Source organism: Mus musculus, chromosome 1 (assembly GCF_000001635.26).
Source record: "Mus musculus strain C57BL/6J chromosome 1, GRCm38.p6 C57BL/6J".
NCBI lineage: Eukaryota > Metazoa > Chordata > Mammalia > Rodentia > Muridae > Mus > Mus musculus.
This window is the reverse complement of record NC_000067.6, coordinates 104,930,661-104,948,359: the sequence shown is the minus strand read 5'-3', so window position 1 is coordinate 104,948,359 and position 17,699 is coordinate 104,930,661. Positions and strand designations below refer to the sequence as shown.

General features: G+C 39.7%; 1 protein-coding gene across 3 annotated transcripts in view; it reads right to left on the bottom strand.

Moving 5' to 3' along the window:
- The window catches only part of Cdh20 (cadherin 20), a 227,142-nt gene that overhangs the window by 47,122 nt on the left and 162,321 nt on the right, over positions 1-17,699 (bottom strand). For all 3 annotated transcript variants that reach the window (XM_030253941.1, NM_011800.5, XM_030253939.1), the window contains exons 2-6: positions 14,018-14,403; positions 7,034-7,328; positions 6,143-6,262; positions 3,001-3,168; positions 849-1,036 (exon numbers count right to left, since the gene is read on the bottom strand). In XM_030253941.1, coding sequence (XP_030109801.1) covers positions 849-1,036; positions 3,001-3,168; positions 6,143-6,262; positions 7,034-7,328; positions 14,018-14,263 — 1,017 coding nt within the window. In that variant the 5' untranslated portion in view covers positions 14,264-14,403. The remainder of the gene's footprint in view (positions 1-848; positions 1,037-3,000; positions 3,169-6,142; positions 6,263-7,033; positions 7,329-14,017; positions 14,404-17,699) is intronic.

Sequence of the window (17,699 nt, the reverse complement as noted above, 5' to 3'; positions counted from 1 at the left end):
TTGTCAGCTTCTATCCTCCACATGCATCTGACAAATGTACAAACATATGCATACACAAACACACACACACACACACACACACACACACACACACACACACACATTAAAACAGGAAAAATTTACCTTTCATTTACTGAATTTGTCCATATGTGCTTTAGGGAACATGGAACCTTATGATGGAACAAGGAAGTTTTATGTTTGCACTCTTTCACATTTTATTTGCATTTAAGGGTCTTCAATAAGCGATTAAAAAGTTCTATATGTTATTTATTTATTCATAATAATATTATAGCTTGCTTTTCTATTTATGGGAAACTGATGTAAAGATGTGGAATTCAAGTATTGATTGAGTTATTAACAACATTAGAGCATCAAGCTATTAACAGTTTTAAGTGGCTAAATTGAAGTGGCTCATTTATAATATATTTTTAATAAACCTTTTTATAAAATAATGTCACAGCCAACATTTTTTGCATGTAAGCCCAAGCATTTAGAGGTGTTTTTTAAGCATAATTATAAATAATTATTTTTAAATATATGTTTGTGTGTGTGTGTGCATGCATGCGCATGTAGGTATAATGTGTCTGAATTAGGGTGTGCCTATTCCATGTTGCAATTTGGAGGTGGGAAGGAAGCTTTTGGAAGCTGATTTTCTCCTAGCAATGTTGATTCTAGGTTGTCATGTTTCTGCTGAAAGTAGTTTAATCTGCTGAGACATCTCATTGGTCTAGGGAAGAGATTTTATCAGTGGACTTGAAATAAGATATGTCCTAATATACAATCACCTTTCACTATAATTTTACACACAAAGCGCCTTTAAAAAGATTTGAAAAAAGAAACTGGATTACCTTCTTCACAGTTATGATGCCAACTTGGAAGTTTTGGTCTGTATTAATATCAAAAGCATCTGCACCATCTCCATCCACAATGGTATACTTCATCTCTGCATTGATTCCTTCATCCAGGTCCTTGGCAAACACTCTGCCCACAGTAGAGCTAATTGGAGCAGATTCTAGCACACTCATCTGATAATGTTCTGTGAAGAAAAGCAGGGACATGCATTCTTGCTAATCTGCTGCAAAACCATGCCTGTTATCGTTTTCATCAGGCATTCCACGCAGAACATTGGTCATGGTTTAAAACTTAAGTTAAAGCGTAAATTTTATAGTTTACATTTTCAGTCCAGAGTGTCAAAATATCTTTACTCTGAACCTAAAGAATAAGGCAGGTAAAAAGACAAGATGGAACTCTCATTGTAATCATTTTTCCTTCAGAGTAGTGAGAAGCACCTTGCTTCCTCACCTTTACTATTCTGTATGAATGGGAATATTTTTCTAAATGTCATGTTTTCCCTGGGAGGCATGTGATCTCAAAGAACATACTTATCCTGTCAAATCTCAAATGCTCTAATTTCCCTTCATGTTCTGGACTGTGTGCTGAAGTCCCATGTCTGTCCAGTGGCCCCCAGTGTATGGAGACCAGTGTATTCCCTGTTCCTGGATAAGTGTTCAACCTGGAACTGAGTCTGCCATTTTGACATCTCCAGTTTCCTCCCATCAGGCATTCACTTTCCTAAGTCATACCTCCATTCCTGAGTTTTGTTCTACTGTCTTTCTTGTGTGTGTCCACCTTCCTTAAGGACATTCAACCTGATTGTTTCATTTTCACTTACTATTCAAATCTGAATTTTTCATGCCCCTGCCTGCTACTAGTTCCTTTATGCATCCTCTGCTCTGTCAGCAGTTTTCCTTTCTGCCACTCAGATTAAAAAAATGTTGTCATCTTTGACTCCCTCCACTCTCAGCCATGGTTCTCCTATCCAGGAGATTAATAGTCAGGAGTCTGGGGTGGGGGGAGGGTAGAGATAGCATTGGACATGTAAATGAAGAAAATACCTAATAAATTAAAAAAAATAGTCAGGAGTCCTCCTTCTTTTCTTCCTCCTCTTCCTCCCCTACTTCTCCTCCTCTTCCTCTGCTTCTGTTCTCCTCCTTTCTCTCTCTATATCTATATCATCTCTATATCTCTATAATTATATATCTATATATTTATAATCTATGCCTATATACTTCTTGCATTTAATTTTCTACTCAGATGATCTCTAATACAGAAACGATTTTGTTGGTTTTGCACAGGGCTCTATATTACTTTAAATGGTGTCTCAAATTGATAGTGCTTTAATGAATGTGGCTTCTTCATCCTGTCATGTCTCCTTCTAAGCTGGTGTAAATCTTTTCTATTCTTCAATCTTTTCTTTAAGTCTCATTATCTTGTGAAGCCTTTATTCATGGGCATTTGTAGAGAACAAGAAGCCAATTCATGTGCATTTCTACAAACTGTTCATGATACTTTAGTTTTTTCAAGTCGTAGGATTAGTCAATGTGAGACCTGGATAAGTGCACCATTTGTGAACCTCTTAGTGGTACACCAAACACTATGTACTGCTTTCCCTTGATGAGTAGAGTGTGTGTGTGCTCCTGGCTAGATTTTAGGCTTTGAGTGACAGGCCATAGTATCTTTAGATCATCTACTATTTGGCACCTACTTGCATATTGCTTGGTTAATGTGGTCAGATGGTGGTGTGTTCAGCTACAGCTCTGGCTGTTTCAGGAAATGCTTTTTTGAAGTAATTCCCATGGGTAAAGCACCTTAAGGACGAGCTCTTAACAAACAGAGAGTTAGTGCTTAAAAACAAATCTTACTCATGGTAATTATTTGTGGCCCATAATATTTTAATCCTACCTGATAAACCTAAATCTTAGTATTTAATTTTGTGCTGGTGTGTGAATGTGGCCATCAGGTAAAAGCAAGCAAGCAAGCAAGCAAACAAACAAACAAACAAACAACCTTCTAAGTGCCATGGGAAGCTGAAGGCCAGAAGGGAGGTGTGTAACAAAGGAATGTATACATAATGATTTTTAACACAAACTGACCTTACACCTGAACCTCAGTAAAGCCTGGGTCCCTCTGGCTGAGAGGTACGCTCTGGTTGGTACTTACTCTGTGGAAATCGGGGTGGGTTATCATTGACATCTGAGAGAGTGATGTTGACTGTTGTGGTCCCAGCCAATCCTCCAAGTTGCCCTCCCATATCTTTGGCTTGGATAATCACTTCATAGTACTCCTTGGCTTCTCTGTCCATGTTCATAAGGGCTGTTCTGATTACACCTGCAGGACAGAAGTGGATTTAAACAGTAAAAGCACAAAGCTGGTTTTCTGAGGACTTGTTTGTATATATCTTCTTTGTGTGCTGTAAATGCCTAACTGAGATGCACATCACCAGTTTTTATTAAACTGGAGGTTAAATTCCCGGCTTCAGAAAAGCACCGTATAAAACAAAGGACAAAGAAATAAGACACCCAGCAGGAAGGGCCCAGAGGCTGGAGTCCTTGGCAATGTTACTGAGGCAGAACAGGAGGTGGCAGCAGTGGCTTTCTTACAGACTCCAGGAATTGCAGTCTGTGGCAATTATAGACTACTCTGTCTTTACCACAGAAAACCTGGGCTTTGAGTCCAGAAAACAAACCTTCTTGTGTCTACAAGTCTGTGATTTTAGGTAATTCTCCTTCAGCTCTTTTTGCCTTCAGCCCTAGAGCTCTTGTAGTGTCAAAGACTCTTTAGAAACTGGCTCTGAATATGAATCCTGTGCCTCCCCACTGCCTGCAGGTAGGGATGTCCTGTGTTTACAGCCACAGTTTTGTTTTTTTCTGCTTACTTCTCTGCTTTACTGAGTTCCTTGAGCAGGGAGGGGTACTAGAGGCTCAGGGTGGTTTTTTTTTTTTTTTTTTTTTTTTTTTTTTTTTTTACCATGCATAAGAAATGAACTTCTCCAGGCAGTTCAGAGCAGAAGCAAAGCATAGGTGTAGTGACAGGGTATCATTTAAGAAATTAGGTCTACCATAGTTAAACCTTAGGTGGAGCTTGGAAATCCTGTGGGAGATGGAGAGGGACAATTGTAGCAGCCAGAGGGTTCAAGGATAGCACAAGAAAACCTACAGAATCAACTATCCTGGGCCCATAGGAGCTCAGAGAGACTGAGCTGCCAACCAGAAAATCTGCATGGAATGCAGAGGTGCACATATGTGAGAGTTGCATAGCTTGCTCTTCAAGTGGGATTCCTAACACTGGGAAAAATGGCTGTCTCTGATTCTGATGCTTGCCTGTGGCACCCTTTTCTCCTACTGGGCTGCCTCATCTAGTCTCCATAGGAGAAGATGTGCCTAGTCCTACCGCAACTTAATATGCAAGGGGGTTGATATGGCTCTCCTATTCTGAAGATAAATGGAGTAGTTGGAGGAGAGGAGAGGAGGGGAGAGGAGAGGAGAGGAGAGGAGAGGAGAGGAGAGGAGAGGAGAGGAGAGGAGAGGAGAGGAGAGGAGAGGAGAGGAGGGATAGGAGAGATAGTGCAGAAGGACTGGAAGGAGAGGAGGGATGGGAAACTGCTTTTGGGATATAAAGCAAATAAAGAAATAAATTGAAAATAATAAAAGAAGAAGAGGTATCTAAAGCAGATGCACAGAAGTGTAGGCTTCTGATCCTGCCAGGGAAGTGGAGAGGTTATTTTCCCCTTTTACTCCTGTAGCTTAGAAACGCTGTCTTTCATACAGCGGAGGGGAAGGCTACATGATTATTGTTACAGGTTTAGGATATATCTTGTGGTTAAACTGACCTTTTGCCTGGAAAGGCAAGTGTGTGGGAACGACACCTTGGCTGAGTTTCTTCCTATGATCTATGTGCCATAGTCACTGAGACCATTCTAAAACGGTATGTGCAACATTTTCTTCTTGTAAATGCCTCTTGGCCAAAGCAATGACAATCTTTTCATGTATTTTTGACCTCAACACTGTAGATGCTCCTCCTGGGGACTGTCAGAATAATGTAAAATACTTCTGAGGATATTGAGGACACATGACCCTGATCCTGTCTGTAATTTTCTTCCCTCAGGCATTTCTTCATCCTCCTCCCCTCTCTTCACCCTTTAGTAGAATTATTGAAGTTTCTGTTTTATAGATGCCCCTAACTGCCATCTTTTCCCTTTCCTTTCACTAATTTACATCCTCTCACTCACTTTCTACCTTTATGGTAGCATTTTCTGTGTACATGGCTACCTTGATGACTTCTAGGGGAAAAGCAGGTTAGTTATAATAGAGATGTAGTTCTTTTCTCTTTAGAATAAAAAAGTGACTTTGATTGTTCACCAGTGACTTTATCTCTGTGATTTTTTTTGCTCGAGGTCCTTCTCCTAGGTCTGTTTTCCCTGTCTAAAGTTGGGGTAATAGCACTTCCTAAATATTTTACCTGTGAGGTTAAATGGTAATGTTTACAAAAGTTCTTGAAAAAGGAGAAATCCTGGCACACGTGTAAGACATCTATGATACAGTAATTCTTCTGCCCAAGAGAGAAAGTAAAGTGGACTTTCTTGCTGTATTAAAGCATAAATCCTGAAGTAAACATTTTTGAAACAGGTGAAGCCCCCAGGTTCCTCTGGTGTCTCCTTTTCTGCGATGATGCTTTAATCAGTCTCTTTGCCATCTTCCCTTGTTAGAAGGTCACCAGGTTCTGCCTTTTTAGGTGCCATATTCATGTGCTATTCCCACTCCTATTGAAACCCGCCTGCACAGCCTTGGGTTCTACTTAGCAGCCATTGGCTCAGCAGAGATAACATTAGGGGTATATTGATAACCACAGGAGCTTGGCTAGTACCTAACTTCCCAGTTTTCTCATCTAGTGAATCCTAATGATTCTGGACTGCATGATTGCCCAGAAGGTTCTTTCTGGTTTCAGAGTCTGTAATTCTAGCAGTAGAGTAAGCCCTGGAGAATGTGTTGATCTTCTTTGGGCTTTCTGAAGTTATAGGAGACCTCAAACCTTTATAAATAAATATAGCCTTGGGAATTTTGAAAGGTAGTAAGGAGACTTTCTCTGTTGACAGGGTTTGGGTGTCTCTCAAGAATCCATTCACACTGTCTCACTCCCTGGCAATCACAGTGTGTGCTCCTAATCTTAAAGATTATGACTATCTTCCCTGTCCAATATGCTCCATGGAGAGTCCTTGATAGGAAGAGTTTGGTCTGTTTTAAGTAGGAAACATAGGAATTATTGAATAAGCACACACCTCTGACTTGACTCTTGTACTATATACCTGTTTTGGAGTCCACAGAAAAATATGGCTGGCCCTGGAGAATGCTGTACACTACCCGGGCACTGTTGCCATAGGTTGGGTCATCAGCATCTGTGGCTGTCACTTGGATAACAGATGTACCTGAGGGAGAGAAGTGGGAGAAACCTAATGAAGCCCAGTTTAAAACAGCTGGTATAGTACTTGCATAGTCAACCTTAAAACATTTTACAGATGTTGCTTGCTTCTCTGGGAGAGTTCCCTTTCTTGATCACGATTCCATGACTCCCATTTTGTTACTCAATAGGGATGATAGTCATATGTGTTAAATTCTTTCTTTCTTTTTTTTAAATTTTATTTTATTTTATTTTATTTTATTTTATTTTATTTTATTTTATTTTATTTTTCAAGGCAGGGTTTCTCTGTGTAGCCCTGGCTGTCCTGGAACTCACTCTGTAGACCAGGCTGCCCTCAAACTCAGAAATTCACCTGCCTCTGCCTCCCAAGTGCTGGGATTAAAGGCATGCGCCACCACGCCCAGCTGTGTTAAATTCTTAGTAGCCAGTAAAAGTAACACTGCCTATGTGGTCCTTGTTTATTGGTAATACCAATATTTACCTTAACAATCTAATCTAATCTAATCTAATCTAATCTAATCTAATACAATATAATCTATCAGCCATTGTTCATGTCTTTGAATCTTAAGAACTCAGAACTAACAGGCATTGGAAAATTATTACTTAATGTGGCTGCTTCTGATATCTCCATAGCTTCAGGAAGCTACCTATTGAAGGAGTTGGTAGTCATTTTAGTTTCACTTTTATGATTTCTGTACCTTTTCTCCTCTATGTGTACAAAGTAGCATCTCCTACAATGCATCTACTATTTGTAAAAATGAGCTCACCACCATCTTACCTACTGGTGACATTTCTGGCACAGTGGCGATGTAAGGTCCATCCAGGAACTTGGGCTCGTTGTCATTGATATCTTGGATTTTGATAATGAACTCTGATTCTGGCTCCATTGGCCGGCCTGTTCTCCTGTCTAGGGCTTGAGCCCTTAGAGTATATTGGGCTCTTTCTTCTCGGTCGAGCCTCTGAATGGCATGGATGTCTCCAGTGGTGTCATCAATGGTAAACACGATGCCTGCTCCTTCTCCTGAAAGGATGTATTTGATGGATCCATCTCCTCTGTCCATGTCTGAATGAAGCTGGGGACAAAAGCACTGAAATGTCATTATTGATATGCACAGGTATTGGAAATAAGTTGATTTTCACTTTGGAACAGACTTAAGATCTCCCGTTACATAAGAATGTTCTTTCCCCTTCAGTGTTTAGGATGTCTGTCTGTAAAGAACCAATGGATAAAGAATAATATGTGAAGTTTTCCTATGTCATATTCTTATGGTATTCAAACACAGTATGATCTTAATATTTTAAAATTATTGTCCTTGAGAAACCTAAAAGACATCTGTAGAAACAGGAGTAAATTTATTGAGAAAGATTGTTTTTTTGTTTTTGTTTTTTTGTTGTTGTTGTTTTTTTTTTTTTTTTGTTCAAGAAAAAGAAAAGTCAACAGACAAGTTTAAATATCTTAAGGTAAAAAATAAGTGGTGGCATATGCCTTTAATCCCAGTGTTTACGGGGGCAGAGTCAGTCAGGTCTCTGAGTTTTAGGACAACCTGGTCTTCAGAGTAAGTTTTAGGGAAGCCAGGACTACACAGAGAAGCCCTCTCTTGAAAAACAAAACAAACAACAGTCTCATGCGTGAGATCATCGACTTTTTAGTTTCCTATGTTAGACTGTTTTTGCTTATGTTTCAGGTGTGAAGTGAACATTAAGTACTGATTATGTGCATGTCTGCCTTGGTAGGACTCATTCTTGGATTTAACTGATTCACTAAAGTCCATGTGTGGATGGTTGAGTCAGGGACGTGCTTTCTATTCATCCCACTGTAGTTTTCTAAGACTATTTTTTTTAAACGTAATTTTATTTTATTTTATGTGTATGGGTGTTTTGCTTGTGTATATTTCTCTGTACCATTTTTGTGCCTGATGCCTGCAAAAGCTAGAAGAGAGCATCAGATCTCTGGAACTGGAGTTACAGATGGTTGTGTGCAACCATGTGTGTGCCAGGAATGATTCCAACATTCTCTGGAAGAGGAGCTGGTGTTCTTGACCACTGGGCAAACTCTCTAGCCCCATCTTCCCATATTCTTTTGTAAGAATTCTCCAGAACCATCTGTAAGCACAATTTGACCTTAGCCTAGAAACATATCTGACTTGATAATTGCACGTAATGCAAATGGGCAGCAAGAAGGTTGGGGTTTGGGGTTCTCATTTAGGTATATTTCTAAAGAATCAGCACAAACATTAAGTTTAACTAGTACTTCTAACTTTGTTGTTGTTTGTTTTCAGCACTAGCATACTTAAACACTAAAGTTCCCAAGATTAAGTCAATAGACAGACAAGTGTTAGGCTTAATGCTGCAAGCCTAACATATCTGACCTGAATATGGTCTGTGTCAGTTTTCAGCTGAGTGTCTTTGACATGAGTAAATATACTGTCAAAACCCTTAATTTCCTTTTATTATAAATGGAGAGCAGCATTAATTCTTATTTCCAAGAGTTTCTGGGATCATTAAAGACTAACATATGTAAAGTACAGAGGACTGTTTCTTTCCTGTAGTAGGATAGCTATAAATGGGGCCAATTATGGTGATGATATATGACATACCTACAGAGAGAAAGGATATTAATATATTCATCTCTTATCTGCTCTCTTCAAGCCTCCAGGAGTAAAACTAAGCTAAAGGCCTTGTTGTTATGCACAGCTTAATGGTTAAAGTCCCTGCAGAATTGGAAGGGCCCTGGCCCTGCTCCACTGAGGTTAAAGTGCAGGGACACTGCCTATTGACTTAATCTTGTGAACTTTGGTGCTTAAGGGACACCTGAAAGTGTTCATAGCCTCCTCAGACAGGGATGGCTTCAAATTTTGGCACTAGTTTTGGGCTAATCTCAAACTTATTCCAGGCCAACCAAGGAGCCAAGCTGTGTCTTATCTACAAAATGGAAATTAGAGAATAAAATTACCCCCCCCACACAAATAGCTTTGGATTTATTTTTGCTTAAAAGCATTCTATATAGAATATGGTGTTCTCATATTTCTTTATTCCATATACACTATTATTACTAAAGTCTATTTATGCAGTTTAAAAAGTATGGGGAAAAAGCTTAGAACTTATTGTATAGAAGTAAAAGACATTTAGTTTGGAACTGGGTACAAGAAACAAAAATGTATTCCCTCTGAAAATATGCTCCTGAGTAGAGGAACAGAACTGGAAGGAGAAAGACAAAACACTTAGAAGTTTCTTAAATTGTGAGAAATCTGTTCATATGTGTATGTACATGTAGAGCTTTATGGCCTATGGCATTTGATTTGCAATAAAACAGTTAAGGTATGACAAGTTATGATGGACGCAGAGCTTGACACACTAAAAGCACAATTGATGCCATCACAGGCCAAGTGTGAGTGGCCTGCCTTTGGAGTAGGCTTAAAGCTAGCAGTGCTGAAGGGCATCTCTGCTTTGTGAGGTTGATAAGGCTGGCTGCGGTCAAGTGGAATCAATGCTGAAGCTCACATTCCTTCTCTCACTTCCCCCCATATAAGAAGATACCAAGGAATCTTTGCAGACAATAAATTCTTTTGAGGTAAAGACTATGTAATCATCTTGGTATCATGTAGTTGATGCTACAGGCTCAGGCTAAAGCTTTTGCAGAAACCTCATGTTAGCTTCTTTTTAAGAGTCAGTACTCTTTGGGTTGCTTGTGAGTGTGTCTACAGGTTTTCAAGGTGTCCTGGTTAGTTTTGTTGTTGCCTTGACACATATGAGAAGAGGGAAACTCAGTAGAAAGATTGTCTCCATCAGATGACTTGTGGACATGTGTTGGGGGGGCATTTTTTAGATTGCTAATTCTCCTAGGATAGTCCACAGCTATCCCTTGGTAGTGGTGGGTCTGGGTTATCTAAGAAAAATAGTTGAACCTCCATTGTTAATGTCTTGGCTCTTTCTTGAGTTTCTGCTTGACTCCCCACAATGAATGTTTGTTACCTGGAAATGTAATATGAAATAAACCATCTCTCCTCTACTTTCTTTTGGTCAATGTGTTTTATCATAGCAACAGAAAGCAGATTAGGACACAAGGGGAGGGGCAAAGGGCTCCTGCAGTGAAATAGGAAGGCTCTTTCATTAACAGGAAGCATATCAACTATAAAAGAGGCTTAATCACAACTGACTTTTGAGGAATATAGTTGTATGTCTCCAGGATCCTGCAGAAAACAAATCCTCTACCAGTTAGTTATTTCAATAGCAATGAAGGAGGAGAGGGCACTAGGGGGTCAGATCTACTGTGACTTTGGGAAATAGCCAACGATCTTCTGGCAGAGGCAACAGGTTGGGGGCAGAGGTTAAGGCTTCCAGGATGTAAATGTGGAAGGCACCTCATGAGGCAGGACCTGAAGGTCTCTGAGAAGAGAGCATTACCTGGGTAAAGTTTCAGGGACATGCATGAGTCCAATAAGTAAGTTTTCTACGGCTTTTGGAAGATTGATGGTGCCATGGAAATGTTTTACCTTTTCTCATACTTATATCAGCTAACACTAAGGGAACTCCAGCTACAACATATAAGTACATTCTAGACAGATAAATGGATATCTCTTCTATCTCACAAGTCTTTACGATTTTAGTCAGAATAGGAGGGAATGCTGGAAAGTATATTCTAAAAATAACAGGATTTAGGATTTGGGAAACAGGTGGACCTCACACCTTTTTCCAGTGATGTTTCTGAGTGCCCAGTGACATTCTGGAAAGTCAGTAAGTGCCTATAGTTGTGGTTAGGCAGTGGCCGTGTGAATCTTAGCCTCTTTATGACTTATGCCAATAGGTCTATGCCCAGGCAGAGTTCTCTGGCACCCTCCTTGCGTGTGTCAATCAATATAATCTAGCTTTAACTTGACACTGCCACATCCTTGGGAAACCTGATGTGGATTTTGCAAGGCCATGCAAGTTAATGCTGATCATCATTGCCATATATCTTCCTGAAATAAGCAAATGCTCTGGCAGGCTCTCTAAGAAGACATCTCCCAGGGCTTTAGGTGAGAAGCTAACAGTCCCTGTTATAAAGCACGTGAAAGACGATGAATTCTCTTCAAAGGGAAGTAGGGAGAGGGACATGAACAAGTGAATATCTAAGTATCTTATCTGTGTGGAGGGTAAATCCCAGTGTGTGACTGGGGCAGGGGACTGGCCAGGCATCTGGGTGTTCTGCACGCTGGATTGAGCATGCCTTCCTTTCAAGTTTGTTACACATTTGCATACTTCCCTGTTAGTGGCTTTTTAATAAATGTTTCTTGTTTTCCTCTTAACCCAGCTAGCTCCCAAATCATTGACACTGGACTGTTATACTTTTATATTTATCAAGCTTTATGGGCACAACAACTGAGCACTATTACTCTGTTTTAATTCTCTAAACTAATCTGACTACTTTCCAGCCCAAATCCCTGAGATATTTGCATTTTATGGCTTTCTTTGCTCCAGGCGTTTTCTCTTGACGTCTCACAGTGTCCAAGAGATTGTGGAGTCCTGTGATGAATCTTCACTTCCCCTCTCTCTCTTTTCCTCCCCTGGGTGGGAAGAATCTCTATCCTTTCCAAAGCTCAGTCATGGGCTAATAAGCTAATAGTTTACTGACCAACCAGGAAAGAATTGGGGAGCAATGTTTACACAACATTGAGGCAAGAGATTCTTAGAATAAGGGTTACAAACAGTTATGGGAGTACAGAAACCAGCATTTGAATAAAACATGTATAATCTTTACACAGGGCACAATAACATAATGCCTATACCTTCCAACGTCAGCGAGAAGCCCAGGAAGCAAATCTTCAGGTTTCTGACCCCACTGCACTTGTCAGGATGCTGTCATGGCTGAATTTCAAGTCATTGGCCAGCTATTTTCTGAGCCATGGGAAAGAAAACCCATGGCTGTGGGGCAATGATGGCTCGGGAGCTTTACTTACCACACATAGGACCTGCCTTGTGGACAAAACCCCTTACCCCAAGCCCAGCTCCTTAGGTTGCAGTCACCTCACAGCATTGTTAAAATTGTTTGCTTCATGTGCAAACACACTGAAGGGATGAGTGAAGTCCACCACAGTATTAGATGACATTTTCATTCTACATTATTATCTTGGCCACTTTTGTACTGGGTCTGGGAGGTGATATAGACAATACTGGGAATCAATACCCCTGTTTCTATCTTTTAAAAGACAGAAGACAACCCTAAAGTATAAGAGAGTATAAAATAATTACAGAATATTAACATTAATTTCGTAAATGTATTTCCATAATAACTACAAATATCTACTTTGAAGGACTATATTGCAGCTATCAAGAAACTGGATATCTTCAAATCTCTGTTAGGCTGCAGAAATATTCATGATGTAAATAGCTTGTAGGGTAGATGCTGGGGACTTTGAACACCACTTTAGAGAGGTAGCCATAGCATATGCTTATCAGGACAGTAGCATGTGCACACACCTGGTCTTCATGGCAAGTGATGGGAGGAAGCTGGAAGAAGACACGTCTTGGCCCTTATGTTGGGTCTGAAACAGAGGATGTTCTTGAATTATGTGTTGATTCAGAAGTTTGAAATACTGGAGTAGGTGCTTTCAAAAGATAACCGTCCTCAGGGGAATCATTATACAGTGAGACTTACGTGGTGCGTGCTTAGTTAATCTGATCTTGAGGAACAGAAAATCATGGTACTGAGAGGAAGAAGTGAATCTGAGGGAAACTGGCAAGGAGATATTGATATCTTTGGCTACTAATTGTGCAGAAAGAATAAAGAAGATGAAGGAGAATTTATAGGCCGGGAATTTAATTTGCAGGAGTATTAGGTACGCCTTATGAGCTGCTGGGTTCCCATAATGAACTCTGTGCTACTATTGCTACTAGTGAGCATTCCAAGGTCACAATGTGTAATCATCACAGGTACCACGCTAAGCATTAAAAGCCTTCAGAAAAGAAGGGAGTGGTAGCATTTGTTGAGACTATTTAAAACTTGGGTTCACGGGGCTCCCTGGAAGCTCCTGACAGAGCTGGGCATGGAACCACATGTGTTTGTATCAGAAGCACATGCTTATAGCTTTGGCACTAAACAAGTGTTTAAGTTATCAGAATGAATTATTTATTTTCTAATTAATTTTTTGTCTCCCATTCTCTCTCCCTTTGTTGCATTCATAAAATGGTCTCATATTAACAACCAAATAAGGCAAACAGAAGAGAAAGCCAAGGTTAAAAATGAACTGGTGATAGTCAAATTAAGAGGCTTTGAATATAAAGTTTATAAATATATCCTATCCATTGGTTGTCTCTAACTAAAGTCAGAGCAGTCATACTAAGATATTTGGAGAAGAATGTTTTATCATTTTGTTGTTGATTTTCATTAAACTTAGGCCTCAAGCTAAACCTATAGAAGTGCTTACACACACACACACACACACACACACACAGAGTACGAACATTCAATTGTGTTATTCCTAGAAGGTTGCTGCTACTTCTATTAAGGGTTGAGTGAGCTTTTTTAAGGTCTGAGGCTTTTCCTGCAAAGCATGGTTGTGGTTTTTTTCCCACTGAATGGAAGCTTAGAGAAAGAGACTTCTTTCTGACCACTATCTTACAAAGCAGTGTTCTATTTTAGCTGGTGGTCAGTAATGTCCAACTAGTTAACATTTTCCTTAGACCTCAGACATAGGTTAGATGATCATTCATATTCAAGTCACTTTAGTACCCATCTCAACACCAGAGACCCTGAGAATTTCTCTTTCTCCTGGGCACATCTTACCTTGCCGACATACAAAGGGTCAGTCCCAGTGTACTCTTCCAGGACAAAAAACTGATTCCAAACCCAGCTCCTCTTGCTTCGCTGATGTGACTGCGACCTTCCAGAGAAGAGTGTTTCTAATTCAACTTCTGGCATTGGAGTGCTGGAGAGAACAGTGGCTGTGAGGTCCATCAGCGCCCAGAAGTACAAGGATGTGCCAAGTCCAAGCCAACTCTTTGCATTGCTCATTCTACCCGTAGTCCACATGGGCTTGCAGGAGTTTCAGAAGTCAAGTAGAATGGCAAGCACTGGGGTTGAGTATTTTCCAAATAAAACAAGCCACACCACAGATTATCGGAAACTCATTGCTTCCCAAAGGAGATCTCCATTCAAGTCAAGCTGAAGTCCTGTCAAGTTAAGGGAAACACTGTCAGGGGATTCCTTTCTGCGACTGCTTGTAAGTTTCCAGAAACGGCAGAAAATAATTTGTCTTCTGCTCATTGAGTCAGCTGGTTATGAAATGTCCATAATAATAAATAATATTTTGATTATAAAAAGATAGTATATCTTGCTGTATCAGTCCCAAATATTTGGATTTGGATTCAGAGACAATGGAACTATTAAAGAGAGAAATCTAAATATTTGTTCTCAACAATAGCTTACCTTTAGGGCTAGATTGTCTTATTGATTGTTTTGAAAAATTAATAGCATGTTCTTCAAAATATCTATAATCAGAAAGCCTTCTGAACTCTTTGGAATAGTGTTTCCTTCTAAAATTTATAGCTAATAACAATTAACATTTCTACTAGCTCGACTGATTCTCTTTTTGGCTTATTAAAAAGTAGACAAAAAAATTGGGCTTTTTTTCTTTTGCCAATGACAATTATCTTTTTCCTACCCCTGTTATTGATTATCCTGTGAAACTTGGGCTTCATTTATAAGCAGCCATAGATGACAACTTGTAACTTTAATCATTTCCTGAACTCTTGAGAATCAAGTTTCACACTCTACTGCATCGGCTGTGGAGTGCTGATAGGGGCTGCTAATGTGACCTTTCAAGGATGTGAATGGTCAGTTAATCATTATATCTTTCACAGGGGACTTTAAAGTGCTATTAGTCATATGCCACTACAAGTAAGCTAAGAGTCGTTCTAACAGATTTCCTTTCCTGGCCTGAGAGACTCATTTAGGCAAAGGAACGTTAACGTCTACCCGAGAAACATCTTTTCATCAGTCACACTTCTTCTGTGGCTGCGAAGTCGGATTTAACCTGTGACCTCACTTCTTGGCTATGACCTCATCAACCTTTTCTTTCTTTCCATGCCTGGCTTTGATGAGATAGCCTTGCACTCAGGCTGCTCATCAGAGAAGTGGAAGTGTTTTCTGTGCACTTAATATTTTCACTGCTAACTTGCAGAACTGCTGCTGTGCCTTGAATGAATGTGTGCACCTGAGATTTTCAGATCTGTGCAACTAAATAGTGACCTTTGTTTGGAAAGTGGCTCGGAATAGATGCATCGATGCTAACTCAGGTCCTGCTTTCCACTTGTAATCTCCAGAAGAGGTTTAGCATCCTCTCTCATTCTCCCCAGTGAGATGCATGAAAATATTTACGAATGTCATAATCATCCATATAGAGTTATTTCATGTTTGCGACAAGTCATATCACTGGAGTTTGTTCTCAGTTTCTATCTTTACCCCTGACTTGTCTACCACATGTCATCAAAATTGTGATTGGAGTTCTGCTGGTTGACTCTGTGAGTGGCTCCCATATTTACTTTCCTTATCTGTTATGTGGGAACAGTAATTCTCCTGTCTACTCCACAGGACTCTCATGGGAATATGATGGGATAATGAAGGTTAATAGCAAAAGTAACCACTGGAATTGGGAGAATCACATAAATTGCCAGGGGCATGTGTGAAAATAATAAAGACAAACATAAAATGTGTTTCATGGATATACCTGGGAACAAAATCCTACAGGAGTGTGCAATGAAATCATTTCACATATCTCTAATGTGTGTTGAGTACTGTTTGATAGAAGATTCTGCCTCAGTCCAATTCTATAGTAGCCACTCATGGCTTTTCCTTATGAAGATACTTAGTAAAAGGACAGCTACTAGAAAACTGTAATAGTGGAGAAAGTTCTTTTATAGATTGTAGTTATCAACACAGAATATTTTTTATAGGTGTGCATACATGTACATTTTGGCTAATGTAATGTCTGGGCTTCATATGAGATTTCTCTCTAGCACTCTTATTTTTCTCTGTTTTTATTTTTTGAGCACCTTGCTCTGTGTGTTGGTGTGCATGTGTGTGTGTGTTTAAAAGTCCCTACTCTCTTCACACTGACTAAAGTTGATGAACAGAGCAAGATTTGAGGAAATGTTGAGGGATTTTAAGTAGTGACCATTAGTCTCCCAGCTCTCATAAATAGACAAACATTATTGCCAATTTCGCTCTCCTGTCCTTACTTATAGGTATGATCTGAAGAGTTCAAAAAATCCAGTAGCAACTTTGTGATGAATATTTCGTAGGCAGCTAAATCGCCTCAGCTTTTCTCTCCCTCTCTTGCCTACTTGGGCTTCCTACAAATGAGTGTAAAGTTCCTGTTTTCTCTTCTTTCACTTTATATGCACGAAAGTGGTTTGGGTTGTTTAGGGCATGTGGACTTCTCTGCGATTCTGTGAAAGGTGGTAGGCCCTGGGCTCTCTCTGACTCAACAATGAAGATTTCCATGCATCTAAAATCTGTGTTAGGAACCTGGGCAATGACAAATGATGGAAAGCAAACTGTTTCTGCTTCCTGAGGGTGAAACACACAGGCAACAACCTTGCCTAAATTTTCAGAAATGAAAAGCCGTGCTGTACAATAGTAACACTGTTCTTATCATAGTTAAGAGTTGTTTTCTACAAAAGAAGGGAAAAAACCCACTCATGTTCGACTTACTAACAATTTGCAATTATAGATGGTATGGTTCTCACATTTATATTTTTCCTACAGATATGAATAGATTACTTGTTTGAGGCTAATTACTGTTTCTGTAAATGCAGACGCTGACATGAATATCTATACACAGGTCTGCTTTGGGGAGAATAACCGTGCCATGTGAAGACTACATTAGTAGAAATTGACTTCTGTGCTAAATGAATCTTTGAAAAGTTCCCAACCCCCTCGTCTCCTGAAAGAAAGCAAACAGCTTGGTAATGAACACAGTAGGAGGAAATTAAAGTTGTGCTCAAAGTGTGTTCTCAGTGAATTGTTTATTTTGTTACTTAAATTCGTTGTGATATTTAAAATGTAGAAGGAGGATGGTTACTGCTTTCTCCTTGAAATGAACTGGGCCTTTATGGTCTTCCTCTGATTTCTCTTCTCATTATCCAGTTTTCCTGGGCTTTTCATGAAAATGGAGGAACTGCTTAGAAAACTTCAAATGGGGTCTCTGCAGAAGACTGTTAGAGATTCCCTGTGGGAAGGTGGGGCTGCTTGTTTTGCTGCTGTGCTCTGATGCCTTTAGTGAAGTAGTGAAGTCTGTGTTGATGGTGGTATCTGCTAACCTATCTAAAACTTTTATCTCTATGCAAACTTATAAAAAAAATTAAAGTAAACTTCAGGGAGTTGACTTGGATCCACATCTTACAGGTCAAATGGACTCCAGATAAGTATTCTTAAGGTTTTTTACCTGCCTATTCCTGAGAGACAG